This window comes from Pangasianodon hypophthalmus, chromosome 11 (assembly GCF_027358585.1).
Source record: "Pangasianodon hypophthalmus isolate fPanHyp1 chromosome 11, fPanHyp1.pri, whole genome shotgun sequence".
NCBI classification, from domain to species: domain Eukaryota; kingdom Metazoa; phylum Chordata; class Actinopteri; order Siluriformes; family Pangasiidae; genus Pangasianodon; species Pangasianodon hypophthalmus.
This window is the reverse complement of record NC_069720.1, coordinates 19,544,120-19,561,655: the sequence shown is the minus strand read 5'-3', so window position 1 is coordinate 19,561,655 and position 17,536 is coordinate 19,544,120. Positions and strand designations below refer to the sequence as shown.

Genomic DNA, 17,536 nt, shown 5'->3' with positions numbered 1-17,536 from the left:
TAATGAAATGGAATGTGTGTTTTGCAGAGAGGTCAAAATTACATTTAGAATCACATACGCAAGCATATTGGATCTTCTTCTCACTCTATTATACTTGCCAAAGTGGGCCTTAGGCTGTGTGTCCTCATTAGATTGTAGATTGTAAAATAATGATACGCAGGCATACACAGAAAACTTAAGGGAAGGTAAAGATTTTATTGAAGCTTCCTGCATACATCCAGGATGTTACCACTACAGTCTGAATTACTCAAACTGCCCATCTCTGCTCCTGTATATCTTAGTGTCTAAGCACCAAGGTCACATGCCATTTTCCCAGCAGCTCCTCTAAGATAATCCATAGTGAAAAAAAAAAATCCTGTTAGCTTTTTTCTTTTTGCAGGCTCTTGCAGTTATAGACAAAAACTCTAATCTCAGTCCTAATGTTGGGGCTTAAATAATAAAGAAAAATGCCTGAGCTTTCTAAAAAAAAAAAAAAAAAAAAAAAAAAAGACTTCCTCTTACTTCCTCTTTTTATTTCCCTGTTGAGAAATAATTAGAAAGCAGCACACATTATTAGTGGTTCCTAATGGTTTCAATATGGTTCTGGTGGTCTAATGTCTAGACCAATTTCTGATCTAATTTCATTCTGAGGGCAATCATCTACCAAAGAAAGGAAGCCCTATTAGGTTCTGTGCTATTTAGCAGAAAGTAACCAGAAAATTTCTAATGGAAACCTTCAAGCATCTGATGGTATCCAGCAAGCCAATTTCCATTAAGGTCCAGTATGTGATAGAAATCATTAGGGATTTTAATGGATTGTAATGTTTTAGCAGAGTTTTTTTTTAATTAATGATCAAAGCAAAATTGGAAAGGCAAATAAATTAGGATAATGATAAATGATATACAATAAATGAATACTGATATGTACAGTACATCACTAAATTTCTTGTTCTTAAAGCTCTAAAAATCATTAGGAGGCATTCTTGTATTATAGCAAGCAAGCAAGGAGGCATTACAGCATTAACATGAGGATTACATGTTAATGATTAAATAAAACAATTAAAGTGAAATGATTAATGACTAATGAAAGAAAGAAATAATTTAAATGGGGGTAAATTATTAATAGGGTAAATCATTTAATAGGGTAAATCATTTAAATGTACATCAGATTAAACGTCTTAACACTTCATTCATGTAGAGGATTCAGCTTGAGGTCATTTCTGGATTCCGGCTGTCAAAAGACACTAGGGCTCTCGGCACTTCAGCAAAACCAGTGAAAGAGAAGAAGAATGACGGTCATGGCCATATGAACTATCATAGAAGACCATGATCCACCATAGGGTTGTGATCCAAAATTTTAATTTTAACCTGCTGATGTTTTTAGCAGCTAGAGAAGAGACACATTTCCCCTCTATTCCACTAGTAACATTTGATTTTGCAGTGTTTAGTATCTTGACAGTTGTGTGTGTGTATGTACAGTATGTGATCGTATGACTCTTCATGTCTCAGAACTATGGTCATGCCATACTGTTGTGCAAAAAAGCACTGAGTTGGACTGGCTACTGAGTTCATATTACATGGTTAGCTCTCATGGCATTTGAATATCAAATGTAGTCCAGTCGATCCTCTCCCCACACATGAGAAGTTGGTTGAACAAGAATGTGAGTGTGCTCACACTTTATTCTCCATTTCAGTCTCTGTATCCACATCAACTTTTAGACAAGTAGCCACCCAGCCATGGAGTTTTGATGTCATTTACACTTGATGGTTTTCTTTCAGTGTTAGTGCACTTTTCACAGATTTTCAAACGCCTTGATTTAATAAAATAAAACAGAATTTTCTCTCTTTTAACCAGAATATCCCCTAGGCGGTCAAAATTCAATTTTCATTTAATATAATAAGCTTATTATGCATGCATGCATGAAATTCCTCCTCATCTGACAGCACTACTTTTTTCCCTAAATTTTGAGTTCCTTCTTTTTTTTCTATTTATAGAAATCTCAGAGGCACTGAAATACTCTGCTGAAAACATGTGGAAGAGTTTTGAACAGAATTTAGAACAAGTTTTGAACAAAATTATTCATTAGCTTTAGATTATTGTGGAGCATCTACCATACAAGTTTCTGTACATGAGCTTTTCCTATAGAAATGAAAACGGATAAGCCTGTGATTTGAATTACAGCTGGAACTACTGTCAGAGCTGCCAAGCAACAGACCAGATTAGCAGATTCTGGTTTTTTTTAAAATTTTATATGCATTTACTATACTATTATTACTACACAGTAGCTTTTTTTTTCTTTTCTTACTATCTTTTCTTCTTGATACACCATTTCACCTGTTAATCATTATACATTTATCATAACTACACCCCACAAAATTGACTTATTTAGCTTGCAAAACATACAAGCTAATTAATCTAATGTTTGCAACCCCCCAAAAACACATAGATGAAAGAAAAAACAGACGAAAAAATTCATCTCACTGCAGCATGTTGAAAATATAGCCTATTTCCCAGGAAAACCACAGACCTGGCAACAATGGCCTTGCTTCACCTGTATAGTGTCTAGCACCACGGCCACGCACCATCTTCCTGTAGCTCCTTCAAGATTAAACGCACCTCCACTTACAGTAAAAACACTATAAGGGCCTAATAAAGACAAATAGCTGTGCATTGCAACATATGAAAGATCAACTTGAGTATTCTCACAGCCTTTAATTCATTCATTCACACTGAGTAAGCAGTTTCAAAAGAACAATAAAATCCCACATCCCACAATGTTTTATGAAACATTCAATCATCAGTTGCACAGATCCTTATAATGGCTAAACTCTTGCATTTTAAAGATATGTGCTCCCCATCCCCAGGTTCTAATTCAGTTTGGACTGCGTTACAAAATAATTACAAAAAACTCTATACTCGCATACGAAAAATCACATTGACCTGTTACTCTTAAGCTGCAGAGAGGAATTTACATGCTCTTTATTAAAATTGTGTCTAACTTGCCGGCAGTCAGACACATTCATTGTTACCAATGGATGAGTAAGATAAAAGCAAACGTCTGCAAAACATGATCAAATGGATTCTGAAAGCTTTTAGGGAGGAGAGACAGTACAAACCAACACTGTATAATTGTGCAAAAATCAACAAAATTATAGCTGTAAATAATATACTCTGGCTAAAAACAAATATTAATCTAACAGACTACAGTTTATGCATCGCACCTTGCATTACAAGGCCATGGTAGACTGAGGCAAGCGATTGAGAAAAACAGTAGATCTTGCCATCTGTTTTTGAAAGAAAACAATTACAACATACATATTTCTACTACCCAATATGTGTACTATATGCTACTTAAAATGGATTTAAACTTAATCCACTTAAAATGTAAATCATTTGACTTACACATCATCTCTTGAGGCAGTACCTCACAGCCTAAAACATTCAGCTACACATTATATTTCATAATTAACACATCTTAAGAATGGCTTCTGATGATCATGTTATGAAAGGTTTCCAAAATAAAAAATTTAACACACATTTCTGAGAAACATTCCTTATCATGTTTTGAACATGCAAAGAAAAAAAAAAGAAACTTGATGCTGAGAATGAGTTTAATACTTGTGTATCAGACCCACTGATGAATAATCTACCCATTCCAAAAGTACTGAAGACTGACTGATATTAAACAGTGAAGATTGTAAAATTGCATTGCAGCTTTCTACCAAAGAAGTGCACCTATTCAAACTGATTTCAATCAGCATTACTTACAACTCACCATTTAAAAAAAAAAAAACCCGTAAAAAATCTCACCCACTAAAATCTAAATGAAAACAAACACAAATAAATCTAATTACTATGGGGCCATATAATGAGTAGAACTGGCTCGCAAACACTGATGACCAAGAAGGTACCGAGCATGCCTTTAACAGGCACTACACATTCAAAAACCTCATGATATGCCTCACTCAGAACTTCTACAAAAATAAATACATGAAAATATTTACAAATAGAAGCAGTATTCCAATTGTCGGAATTTAGGAAATTGTCGTTTATGGACAATGATTATGTATGTTGTCCCAATGTGTAGCAGTTCCAATGTCTGAGGCCTTCCCTGTTTCAAAAAATTGAGAGCAACCGTAACACCTTCGATTCATACACAGTACTATAATAGTGACCATTATTATGTTTAGCCCATAAATGTGTTCCACCAAGGCCGAAAGACTGATTTGCACCCTCAATTAGTGAGAATTTTTGTAAACTACTGAAAAAAAAAGAGTGAAATAAATAAGAGGATCTGGCACAGAAAAAGCAAGTTCCATACTAAATACAGTGTCCTTATACAGTTAAACAGGTTTGTTCATCAGTTTCTCCACTTAGACGACATATTGGTTGGAGGCATAGTTCATTGTGTAGGCCTGCCTGCTGTACTGAAAGTGGTCGCTGAGCATGTTGGTCCGGTTGTACTGAAATTCTGAGCCTTGTTTCGAGGACAGTGAGCCATTAGACTGGGGCTTATCAAATGAAATCATGTCCTGTGAAGAGACTGGCAGCAATTTCTTCTTTGCTTCTTGGTTTGCATCATATTTCGCCTGTTGAATAATAGAAAGAAAAAACATTTTGATGACCTCTTACAGAGCAATGATACTTGAATTAAAGAATAATTTTAAGCTTCACACATTTCTAATTCCCATCTTAGTCCATTCTAATAAAATCTTAACAACTGATTCTTTTGGCCCTGAGGACATTTCAAAAATATTTCCAGCACATGAAATATATTCCTAATCTCTTGAAAACTTTGCCACATAGAAATGAGAGACAAAGTAGTACAGCACCTTGCATAAGTATTCACACCCCCCAAACCCCTAATATGCAGGGTGTCCGAAAAATCAGGAACCAATGAGATCAAAAAATACATATACTTAATTCTGTATTTATTATTTACAACATATGCACTACATGTTCACCTTTACGCTCTATGCTTTTTCTCAGCTGCTGTATCATGATTTTTGTGGATTTTGCCCATCATATTTGGATCGACATATTTGCTCAACATATTCCCACTGGTTCCTGACTTTTCGGACATCCTGTAGTTTGGAGAATGAATACAGTTTGCAAAATTGCAGATTAAAAAAAAACGGCGTGCATAAGTAGTGACTCAAGTTAATCCTGGTCCAACTCACTGCCATCAGATGTTATCTTATTCTTATGGAGTCAAACTGTGTGCAATTAAAGGGTCACATGATCTCAATATAAATACACCTGTTCTTACAAAGCTCCAGAGTCTGTTAGGTAACAAACAGCATCATGAAGACAAAGAGCTATTAAAATGGATAGTCCTGGACAAAGTACTGGAAAAGTATAAAATTGCGTTTGATTATAAAAACATCTCAAACATCGAACATCAGACAGAGCACCAGTAAATCCATTATTTAAAACTGGAAAGAATATGGCACAACCGTGACCCTGATGAGAGGAGGTCACTAGTCAGGTAAGGAGGGCCAAGGGTAACTATGAAGGAGCTGGAGAGACATACAGCTCAAATGGGAAAAGCTGTTTACAGGACAACCATAGCCCAGACACTCCACAAAGACAAGCTTTATGGAAGAATGGCAAGAAGAAAGCCATTACTGAAAAAAGCAATATGAAATCCATGTTGGAGACTCAGCAAACATGTAGGAAAAGGTTCTCTGCTCTGAGGAGATGAAACCTTTTAACACGTTTGCCACAAAGTGCTACATTTGAAACCCAACATTGCTCATCACCCTGACACCATCCCCAAAGTAAAGCATGGTGTTGGTGGTAGCATCATGTTGTGGGGAAGCTTGTTATAAGCTGGGACTGTGAAACTGGTCAGGGTTGAGGGCATAATGGAATACAAGGCAATCCTAAAAAAAAAACCTGCTCCTGTCTGCAAGGGTTCAAGCCCCAGCACCGCCAACCCGCCATTGTTAGGCCCACAAGGCTCTTAAGTGACCCTGTAGTCTGACCGAAGGATTCCTAACAAGCTGGGATATGCAAAGAAGAACATTTAACTGTATTATAAGGCTGACATAACAAATAAAGACTCTTATTCTTTTTATGGAGAGGAGGCTCAACATCCAACAGGACAATGTCCATAAGCATCCTGCCAAAGCGTTAGAATGGCCCGGTCAAAGGCCAGACCTCTTTCTGATTGAGAATGTCTGGGAAGTCTTGAATAGTGCTAGCTGTTCACCAAGAGTAAAAATTCCACTGAAGTCCATTTCCATTCCAGGTTGTAACAGTACAAAATGGGGGAAAATTCAAGGGGGCGAATACTTATGCAAAGCACTTTACGTGTGCGCTAATTTATAAGAATCCTTTGTAATTTCAAATCACTGCTAAGGTATGAAAACCTGACACCTGAGATTCTTACCTTGTTGTACAGAAATACACCCAGGATGGCAGTCATCATCCCCAAGATGTTGGACATGTTAACAGGGTTTCTTAGCATCAGTAATGATATACTGATCACCATGATTCTCTTTGTAGCATTAGCAACCGCATAGCTGAGGGGACTGACTAGGTTTAACACACTAAAGGCAATCATGTTCTGCGCAAAGTTGCAGAAGCCACTGATGATGAGCAGCACCAACGTTCCACTCCAGTTGTAAATCTCTGTCTATGTAAAAACCGAGAAACAAGGGAAAGCTGTAATAATAATAATAATAATAATAATAATAATAATACAAATATTACATTGCAGGTTTATACACAGTTTTCATGGAACTTTTTTCTTCCCTCAGTGCATGCTGGTGGTTTGTCCTATTCAAAGGGGCAGGTCTAGATAGAGACTGGGGAAGGGAATTGAAAAGCTTGGGGCTGTTTTGGCATTTTGTTCCCCCTCTGACCAAAATTCATTGCCATTATGAAATAGTATGGTAGTAACAGTAATAATATTTATTCCACAGTGCTGCTGAATTCTCAAATTTGATTGGTCAGAAGGTATTGATTAATACCTTTGATTGATTTTCCACAACAGCAGCCCTGATAACTCTGAAGTCTTATTAACCTTCACGACAAAGATAAAAAGTGGCTGGTCAGTGGTTAGGGCTGCTATAACATAAATGCGAATTTATTTGTTGGAATTTCCGACACAAAACAAAAACCGATAAAAAGTATGACATGTCATTCTTTAATTTAAAAAAAAAAATTAATTGTGGTATAAAAGGAACCCTTTAGGGATCTACTGTTATTGGAAACTTCGGGGTGGTAACTTAGGGGTAGTCTTCAAGTAACTATTTTTAATGTGTGGTTTGGGATAGAGGTCAAATATCGCAACTGGATGTATAATGTAATTTACTTACAAAGTCTCCATCGACCAGAAATGCAGACAGATCAACTAAAATCCATGTGGGCAGCATGAACAAAACTGCATTGAAGCCAAGTGTGTTGAGTAGATGGAGGTGGTGTATCCTCGTGTCACGCAAAACCTAAGACATGCATGCAGCATGTGTTTAATAATGCAGAGTTTCATGTAGTATAGAGTATGTAGCTTACATTTAAGCAACACTAATTCCAAAACTTTACTTTCAAAGATCGCAGACGGAGGAGTATTACATTCATTTGTTCATCTGAATAAACTCCTTCAGGTAAGATAACTGTTGTTGACTTTGTGTGACTACTTGTGTACTTTAAAGTCATGCATTGTGTATTTATTCATATCATATGGTAGGCCTAGTATACTTTAAACAAAGCCAACACAAAAAACAGTAAACATGCATGCAAGACAAGTATTTCATGGTCATAAAAAGACAAACAAATATTAGCCAACTGCAGCGGCACTGACTGATCGCTCACGCTTATTGAACGACTTACCTTTTTGGAGAATATGTTTTGTAAAGAGAAGCAAAGTGTAGCTGCAAGAGCACTGATTAATCCTGACAAATCAAACGAGAGCTCCGTCACTGTAGCCAACAGGACACCGCCTATGATGGGTATGAGAGAAACATAGACCTACGAAAGACAAACAGGGCATAAAGTTGTGAAGACAATAACAAAACACACAATACAAACACAAATACCAATCACAACATGATATCACAGTACAAAAACTAACATCCAGTATTGGTATACGATGCACAAACTGTGCTTTATGTCTCACCACTTGAGAAGTAAATTCCAACAAATGACATGTAACACAATTACTGAAAAAGTAATGTCTTTATTTTTCAAATCTTGCCTTTGTGGTTTGCTTCTCCTTCATAATAATCCGTGATAACAGCACAACCCATATTGGCATGGTGGCTTTTACTGGGGAAATAAAGAAAGGAGGACTCAAAGCATGATCTTATTTAATGTCTGGCCCACATCACATGTGGACTTGAGATAGTCTTGTTATGCCACCTGACAACCAAATGCAGAAATGTTAGCTTTCTTAGAAGTCCAGAAGTGGAGGAGGAAATACAAAACAGTGCTACATTAATAACAGCTGGTGTCTGAATAACATGTCGCAGAGTGGGCTTTCATTCTTAAACCCCTTCCTTTACCAGGCCAAGTGTTTAAATCTGGACAAAAATAATATGGACTGCTCCTCATTAAATGTATCATTTAGTTCACGCTCAGAGAAAAAAAAAAAAAAAAAAAATCAGGCTTCAACTTTTTGGCTACGTAGCCGTACCGGAAATCAGGACTTTTTTTTTTTTTTTTCTTCCATGTTGAGCTCGTGCGCTCATGATAGCTGTGTAGCTCCGGTTGTGTGATCCTGACAGCTGTTCAGCAACAAACATACAAATTCAGTCCAATAATAATAATAATAATAATAGTAAAAACGACCAAACGCTAATAATGTTGTTCCAATAAACGCTAATCCAGTCCCAGTCTCATTTTAATTTAAATTCAGCGCACAAATCTGAGACAGTTACTTAGAGTAGTGTACCTGCCTCCAGCTGACGTCACGATAGCTACATGCTAACTAACTTAGCCAGTGGGCTCAATGTTATATCAAGGCAAACGGAAAAATAAATAAATATAACGAAGCCGTGCTACTTACCTGTGTGAGCGTAGGACACGGGCACCTTCCATATACTGAAGTGAGCCGACACGGAGGCGAAATATTTACCAAACGCCAAGGGCAGGATGTACCAGCGGTAATATGCGGCCGGTACTTCAGATTTCGGGACGCCCCAAGCGCGCAGCAGCGGCGGCAGAAACAACACGATGGAAAAAATGTGGAAAAGCGAGACGGTGACAGGATACGGGAATCCGTTCAGGATGATTTTATTGATGACATTGCCGCCTGAGCTGACCGTGTACCAGCATACACACAGCAACGCGATCCGCACCGCCTCCTTCACAGGCGGACGCTCCACCGCCGCCATCTTCCTCCCCGAGTGACGGCGCGCTGCTGCTGCTGCTGCTGCCGGGAGCCTCCTACGTGGAGCTCTCACTTCCTAATGCAGGAGAGGAGGGGTGGAGAGAGAGAGAGTGGTGGAGAGAGAGAGAGAGAGAGAGAGAGGGAGTGGAGAGAGAGAGAGAGAGAGAGAGAGGTGGAGATAGAGGGAGAGAGAGAGTGGTGGAGGGAGGGAGAGAGAGAGAGAGAGAGAGGTGGAGGGAGAGAGAGAGGGGGGGGAGAGTGGTGGAGAGAGAGAGAGAGACAGAGAGAGAGAGGGAGGGAGGGGAGAGAGAGAGAGAGACAGACAGAAAGAGAGAAGGGGAGAGGGTGTGGGGGAGGGAGAGAGAGAGAGAGAGAGATTTGTACACTGGACACACTCAAAATACATTTTATTTACTCCCTAATTTACTGTATTTTATCCCACTTTATATATGTATAAATATATAAAGTATGTATATGTAATTATTGTAACCCTTATACTTTTGTCCTAAACTGGCATCTTGCATTTTGTCACTTTATTATTATTATTATTATTATTATTATTTCACCTTTCTTTCTATATTGATGCTTTGACAATATTGTATGTAAACAATCATGCCAATAAAGCACTTTAAATTGAAATTGAGAGGGGGGTGTAGACAGACAGACAGACAGACAGACAGACAGACAGACAGATAGATAGATCAGTCTATCTTTTTGGTATGCATGGTTTTAGGCAGTATAGTTCTTGCCTCCCATGAAATGAACACTTCTATCCAGTCATAGTTCTGTCTGGTGACAGAGTTTTATTACCAGAAGCAGATTATATATTTCCACAAAATACAATTATCCAGTTAGAATGACTGATTAAGAGAGAAAAGGCTGCATTCAAGATGCTGATCTGTTGCAAATGGTTCCCTAAACTCGTGATTTCATGCAGGCTACACTGTAAAGAGTGGTGACACAAGATTGTTGCTTCGTGCTTAGATTCAAGAACTTTATTGCTGTATGCATGATGAAATTTATTTTGCATGATTTCACCTACGCTGCAGTAGATTTTATCATTCATTCATTCATTCATTCATTCTAAGTAGCCACTTTATCCTGGTCATAGTCAGGTACATCCTGTAAAGTCATGATTAGTAAAGTATGATTAAGATTAAGTATGATTAACACTAAAATGACATAAATCACAAACTTAATCACAGTTTGATTCATGACTATTTGTTCTACCAAGACAGTGAATTGCACATATATCAAAACTAGGCACTAATAATTTCTTTGTGTAACTAGGGCAGGACCACAATCACACTTGTTGATTGTTTAAATCTATTGTTGCACTGTTTGGCTTTGTCAGGATCAGATCTCCTGTCACTCAGAGAAACTGGTGTTTGCACAGAGAACTAGAAAGAAAGTACAGCCTGCTGAACTGAAAAAAACAAACAAACAATAGAATTTGTAATGGTTTTAATGGTTATGAGAATTGTATTGGGTTTAATGGAAACTCTAATGGTCCCTGGGGGTCTCTACTGGTAATCTGTTGCCTTCTACTGGTGGCATGTTGTGTCTAGTGGATACCATTAAGAACCAATAATGGTAATGGTTTTAATGGTTAGCTGATGGTTTGTAATGGTATTTGTAATGGAAACCATTAGAATATCTGTGATGGTTCTGTTGTTTTTTGTTTCAGCAGGGTGCTTTGGGGGTCTACATCCTCATGTTAGACAGATGTAACAGGTGTAAAAGAGAAAGGATTGTGACTTGTGGCCAAGTATGGTGACCCATACTCGGAATTTGTGCTCTGCATTTAACCCATCCAAGTGCACACACACAGTAGTGAACACACACACACCGTGAACACACACCCGGAGCAGTGGGCAGCCTTTTTTGCTGCGGCGCCCGGGGAGCAGTTGGGGGTTCGGTGCCTTGCTCAATGGTCTCACCTCAGTCGTGGTATTGAGGGTGGGAGAGAGCGCTGGTCATTCACTCCCCCCACCTAAGATAAGTAACATGCAAAAAGGTGCATTTTTTTTGAAGAATTCATATTAAAACCTAGTTAAGGTAAAGGTGTGTAAAATAAATGTAACTGGATAAGAAACTGGATGGAAACCTGAAACAGCTTTTGCAGGAAACCTGTACTGCAGTGTGAGTATACTTCCTGCTCTACCACTTCTGAAGAATGAAGGTTAACAAGTGCACATATTCTACTGTCAGCCAAATTGGTTAATGGGCGTATAAGACTTGCATGTTACTCAGTGTTTGAAATGCCAAAACACAAGGTAACGATAACGAATAAGAACAAACAGCACCTGAAGCTCTTCAGACACTGAAACACGAGCTTTATGTCTCTTTTTACAAACAGTTCTATATTTTCTTCAGCAGAAAAGTTCAGTACACATTCCAACCACTTATCGTATTTCATGGTATTGTTCTTCGTCCAATGCACATAAGACACAAACACACACCCCTTTCTTGCTATACTTCTTTTTTTTAATTTCTTCATCATCCAAAACAAACAGAACAAAAAGTTATAAATAGATACAAAATATTATAAAGCAGTTATTACACAAACACATATCTGGAACACGCATAAATACCATGCGGAATCCAGAGACACAATTTTATTTATACAACTGTTTTTAGTCAATGCAAACATATGGCAGAATATTCAGTTTACTTCCGTCGCCGTATGTGTCTAAAGATATGCATTCGGTCCAGCCGTACCATTGGCCTTCGCTGTCGTAACAGCCGTTAACCCCAGGCCAGTGCTTATTATTTATTTTGTGGACGTCCTCTGTTGTGATGTCTCGGTCTATCCCTGGCAAATTAGTCTCCGAAACATTGGGCACCTGGACATAGGTTTTGCTGGCCTCCCTCATACTGTCTTCCTCACATTTCAAGTACTCAGTCATAAAAAAGTGCGCCCCTGGGACTTGACTTCCGGTTGTTTTTAACAAATTGTTTTGGAGGTTCAGGTAATATTTGACAATTTCATTTTGCGACATATCTTTCCAGTTCATCTTGTGCAAAGCGCTGGGTGAAGATGCAGAAGGGCTTTGCTTCTGGTTCGCTGGCTCATTAACATCCACCACTGGAGTGTGTTGCTCCTCACTCTGATTCACTGCTGAAGGTCTAATTTGTTGTGTGAGGGGATCAAAGGTTAATTTACGATTTTTTACTCGAGCAGGTTTACACGTGTCATCAGATGACCGTCCTTCCAGGTTGATGGTATAGTCTCTTGACTGAGGCTTCCGCCTCTTGCCATCTGAGGGTTTGATGTCTTTTTCTGTTTCCATATTGGTAACCTCGCTGAGTAAACCTGGCTGAAGCCGTGCTAAGCCTTTAGACTTGTTTTGCAGGTTATTCATTTGTTCAAGCATCCTCTCGCTGTTTAGGAGTGATTCGTTCTCCGTGTGTGGCAGGTCTTTTGACTGGTGACTCTCAGTGTGCATACCTTGGATGGAAGAGTGTAATGGCAGTGCAGAAAGAGGTTCAGAGTCAGCTGCAGAAAATGATGTTGGCTGCTTGCTTGGTACTAACTGCTTTACTGATCTAGGACTCGGGTTGGTGTAGTGACTCTGAGATTTGTGCTTCACTTTCTCAACAGCAGTTATGTCCCTTTGTCCCTGCTGTTGTAATACTGATTTTCTGAAGATTGTAGAAGCAGTGGGTTCTTTGTTGAGTTCAGGAGAACTAAAGTGAGGTTTGATGGCGTTGGTGTGTATTTGAAGATCCTCTGGACCACCAGTACTTCCACTGGCTGTTGACAGTGCAGATCTTTTTGTGCCCTTTAACGTTGGTAAGTTCTTTTCCACTTTTTGCTTACCTGTGTGTTTTATAGGGTAGAACTTTTCAGTGCTTGAAGAGTGAACACTGTGTAAAACAGGCTTCTTGTCATTATCTGTTGCAGTCTGAGGAGATCTAGAAACAGGCAATGACTGAGACCGATTGGGTCCAACAACAGAGCTTAAAGTGCTTGAAAGTTCCTTTGGCAGTACTTCAGGTTGTTGTGGGTCAATCAGCCTCTGCCAGTTGCGCAGGAGCTTCTTTGCACGCTTTGCCAGATCCTCATCTCTGGTCTTCTTCCTCAAGTCATTTATCAACTTCCCAAGCCGGGTTTCCTGTAAAAACAAATCACAAAGTCAGTTTCTCCAAAACAAATTTAGTAAGGAGTAAAACACAATGGGGTGTGCTGTTACAGGAAAATAATCAAGGCTCTGGTGGTGCAATGCGGCCAGTTACCACCCCAAAGTGTTTTCCTTTAACAGTACAGACCAAAGCTTTACTCTTGCACCACAGTGATTTGTCAAAAATTATGATTTTTAACGTATTACTGAACAACACTCTGTTTTTTAACCATTTATAGTTTTGCTTAATGTTGTGGAAAGTCCAACAGACAGGTTAGTTCCTTAGTACCTCGTTAGAATGAGTACATTAATATAAACCTGTGATTTAAATCACAGCCAGAACTACACAAATCCTTCATATTTGAAAATCCAACAGCACTGTGACAAAAGTACTACATTCATAACCCATACTGACTTTTGTTAACAAATAAATGGCAGTAAAAATTTAATGAATTGATTAATTATGAGGTTTTTTTTTCATATAAGGGAGACATGCTGTGTAGATAATACATTACAAGAGACAATTATAGCAATAATTATGGCTTTTTGAACATCTCATTCCAGGTTTATTCCCTCCTTTGCTGTTATAACCTCCTCCACTCTTCTCAGAAGGCTTTCCACTAGATTTTGGAGTGTGGCTGTGGGGATTTATCCACTCAGCCACAAGAGCATTAATGATGTCAGGCGAGGAGGTCTGGGGCGCGTAGAGCTAAACACTCCTCACCTCAAGCGCTTCCTTTGTGATGGGGTACTTCTCTAGGATGGATATCACATCCAATACAGCCACCATATTGCTGATCTGTTAAACACAACCACTGGATTAATATTAAATCATTCATTTTTAGCAGGCACAGTCATTTATTACACCAAGCTACTCAGGCTAATTTACAGTGATATTTAGAAGCAGAGTAAACATAAAAAAACCGTGTAACCGTGCAACTGTCCTAATAGCAAAGTCAAAAGCTACAGAATTTTATTTTGAGCCAAGTTGTAAGAATCTACACAAAACAGGTCTTCCACAAATAACAGATCACTTACTATGTAAACAATAACCAGGCCTAAATCTGGCTGTACGTAGGTAAGTAAGATCTATTTGCAACTTTAGTGGAGAGTTGAAACCTCACGTTAAGAAAAAGAAGCTTCTAGTTCCCCCTTTTTATTTCCACAGAGTGTATGTACATGTTCAGTGGTCATTAATTAAAATGACTCTACAACGGGTTCTCAAACTGTTTGGAGCCAGGGACCCCTTTAACTGCAAAATAAATTTCACCCCCAACAAACATAATCCAACTATTCAAAAAGTGCAGCCACAGAGCTTTTTATTCCTGAAATTTTCAATGATAGAACACACTAAAATTTTATAGGCCTGTTTGCTTTTGCTTTTATTTAGGTATGTTCTCTAACACACTGGTTCTCAAACTGAGGTCTGTGCGATATAGCCAAGAGGTCTGTGATTTCTTCATATTGTTACAGTAGCAGAAACCACAAATCAAATCTATTCAGGTTTTTTTTTTTCAGATTCAGTTCTTACATAAAGTAAGCAAGGTTTAAAATTAAAAACCATTCTTCATGAACTGCTGGGGTTCCCTGGACCCCACTTTGAAAACCACTCCTCTAGAACAACACAGTCAACAAAGCATGTAACTTCCACCATCATCTCATCTATGCAAAAGGTAAAAAACTTGCCAATTATTTAAAAAATTTTTTAAAGTAGCTCTTCTTGCTTTGGCAGAGATACAAGAGACTCAACTCAAAATTAAATGTAGTACCAAATTTTGTGGGTTTTTTTTTTCTGTTACATATTATTTGCTGATTTATTGGATGCTTAACGAGTCTGAGGACATCTGGCCTCAGACATGAAAACCGAAGCGACCTCATCCTATTTGAATGAACTCAAAAATGTGCACCTGCAAGTGAGCTTCTAGAAAAACAGTTTCAAGTTTCTGTTCAAAAATGCAAATTCATACACTCCGGTAATTAGACTATTTGTGGGTGAACTATGCAAAAGCTAATCCTGAATCTAATCGGACTAGATCTATTTTACAGTGCTCACAACATGCTGATGATCATTAGTTCTTCATGTTGTACATGATTAAGTGCTTTTCAAAGCCTTATATTACGACGCAGAGTGCCACTGTTTAAACAGGCCTCTAGTTATTTTTGCTGTAATTAAACTTGATATTAAAATTTCAACTCTCCAACTTATAAGTCAGTGTTGACTAGTGTAATAATAAATAGTATTTAGTTTTTGTACATTTGTTTCTACTTGTGGAATTTAATTCTCCATTTGTGGAATATAATATTGCACAATCAAACTTGTCAGTTTACACATACTGATTCATTCATTTTGTTGCTTGTTTGTTTAGGTTTGTTTTCCAACACACTGTTTCTCAAAATAAGTGAGGTAAGATCCAGGTCTGTGCAATATAACCAAGAGGAGGTTCCCATGATTTCTTTATAATATTACACTGGCAAAAAAACACAAATCAAAACTCTTTCATTTAGGATTGAGTTCTTACAGTTATTAGATGGTTATTAGATGGTTATTAGATGGTCGCTTGACTTGAATGGGTCTAATCCAAACCTCTGTAATTAAAAAACAACATGTTCTGATAGTGGAAGGTTCAGAAACAAATAGGTCTATGGCTCCAATAACTAGGCAGAATATTACTGTACACATATAAACAATGAGACTAATATTTGAATAGTAGGATTATGTCTGTAAAATAATTCTGTACTGAGGGCCTCCATGCAATTTATTCTACTGAGAGGCCAACAAGGTTGAGATCCACCTCTTTAACAAACTCTGTGGCCTTCCAGGAACAGGTGTATTTATTCTGAGATCACGTGACACTTCAATTACACACACGTCTGCTCCATTCAGCTAACTGTGTGATTATTGAGGGTAACTTTTTTTTTTGTAGATAATATTTGCAAACTAAATAAATTGATCAACAGTATTATGTTGATACAGTATTAATATTTGATCAACAGTATTATGGGATATATATATATATATATATATATATATATATATATATATATATATATATGTGGTATAAGGCCATTTCAGTTCCAAGCTGTAACACTACAAAATGTGGAAAAGTTAAAGGGGTGTGAATACTTATGCAAGGCGCTGTAAATGGAGACATTATTAAATATGGAGATTGGCATACAAATATACTAGTTTGTATTATGTATCATATAGTACAGTATCCATAATACAAACTACTATATGATGTGTTGAGATGAAAACTTCCATAGTTTTAACCCGTTAGCTAATAGAGATAAGATAAGTTTGCCACTCAGGGTGATGCTAGTTGAGCTCTTCGCTAGTGGCTACATAACAGCGGCTAACCCGGAAGTGCTAGCTGAGCTGGAGCTACAGTACAGGAGCTGGACGGGCTGCAAATATTTTACTAGCAGCAAAGAACAAAACTGGAGAGAAAAAAAAAAACAATGAAACCCAACAGGCAACACTGTGTCCAACTGAAGGCAGGTTGGCGCATGTTACTTACGTTGCTGTGAGCGTCAGTCGCCTGAAGCAGCCGGTCTCTGATTTGCTGTGCGGTTACCGTTAGCGTTACCGACGCCGTTGTCATGGTCCTCCAGTGAGACTGGGCGCAGCGGTTAGTGCACTGAGGTCAAGACTACAGCGGGTTAGAGGCGCTGTGACAGATTTAACACTGCATCATCCATCACTGAAAGCCTGTTTGCTCCAACGTCACTAATTAAAAAGAGGAAAAGTTACGCAACTTAACAAAAGAACCCATTTCACCTCGTACAACCCTGTCACTATGAAACGTCCTCTCTCTCTCTCTCTCTCTCTCTCTCTCTCTCTGTCTCTGTCAGCTGCCTCGGCTAAACCAATGACTATAAACCCAGCTCCCGTGGCCTGATGGGAAATTTCAGCCCTCTGTTAGGCTGAATTTCAAATGGCACCCTATTGGACGCACAGTGCACTACGTAAGCCGCATATACTCTATATATCTTTCAAGGTGTAGTGCACTTATACATCGAGTATACATGTATTTAGGATTCAGCCCAAAGAAATACTCTAAAAATAGAAGTGTCCCTGGGCTACAGAGTCAAAGTGTG

General features: G+C 38.3%; 2 protein-coding genes across 3 annotated transcripts; both read right to left on the bottom strand.

Annotated features, from left to right (window-relative positions):
- Positions 1–2,677: 2,677 nt before the first annotated feature.
- Positions 2,678–9,405, bottom strand: slc35e1 (solute carrier family 35 member E1). Its single transcript, XM_026929979.3, has 6 exons — positions 8,991–9,405; positions 8,181–8,251; positions 7,817–7,954; positions 7,306–7,431; positions 6,375–6,620; positions 2,678–4,569 (listed from the first exon to the last, which is right to left on the bottom strand). Exons 1-6 carry the CDS (start codon positions 9,316–9,318, stop codon positions 4,354–4,356), a joined length of 1,125 nt encoding a protein of 374 aa, XP_026785780.1. The 5' UTR covers positions 9,319–9,405; the 3' UTR covers positions 2,678–4,353.
- Positions 9,406–11,779: 2,374 nt separating this feature from the next.
- LOC113535100 (mediator of RNA polymerase II transcription subunit 26) lies at positions 11,780–17,295 on the bottom strand. Of its 2 annotated transcripts, none has more exons than XM_026928296.3 (3): positions 16,957–17,295; positions 14,163–14,237; positions 11,780–13,432 (listed from the first exon to the last, which is right to left on the bottom strand). In XM_026928296.3, exons 1-3 carry the CDS (start codon positions 17,038–17,040, stop codon positions 11,951–11,953), a joined length of 1,641 nt encoding a protein of 546 aa, XP_026784097.2. In that variant the 5' UTR covers positions 17,041–17,295; the 3' UTR covers positions 11,780–11,950. The 2 variants fall into 2 exon arrangements, with proteins under 2 accessions (XP_026784097.2, XP_053094340.1); XM_053238365.1 differs by lacking the exon at positions 16,957–17,295 and adding an exon at positions 15,958–16,404.
- Between the last annotated feature and the right edge of the window lie 241 nt (positions 17,296–17,536).

Bases quoted from the DNA above. Each gene is read 5' to 3' on its own strand.
- LOC113535100 (XM_026928296.3), bottom strand. From the start codon at position 17,040: ATGACAACGGCGTCGGTAACGCTAACGGTAACCGCACAGCAAATCAGA. The intron at 14,238-16,956 runs GTAAGTAACATG...TGTGTTTAACAG, and splicing joins CGACTGACGCTCACAGCAAC to ATCAGCAATATGGTGGCTGT. The intron at 13,433-14,162 runs GTGAGGAGTGTT...TTGTTTTTACAG, and splicing joins TCACAAAGGAAGCGCTTGAG to GAAACCCGGCTTGGGAAGTT.
- slc35e1 (XM_026929979.3), bottom strand. From the start codon at position 9,318: ATGGCGGCGGTGGAGCGTCCGCCTGTGAAGGAGGCGGTGCGGATCGCG. The intron at 6,621-7,305 runs GTAAGTAAATTA...GTTTTTACATAG, and splicing joins TTCTGGTCGATGGAGACTTT to ACAGAGATTTACAACTGGAG. The intron at 4,570-6,374 runs GTAAGAATCTCA...ATTATTCAACAG, and splicing joins GTGTATTTCTGTACAACAAG to GCGAAATATGATGCAAACCA.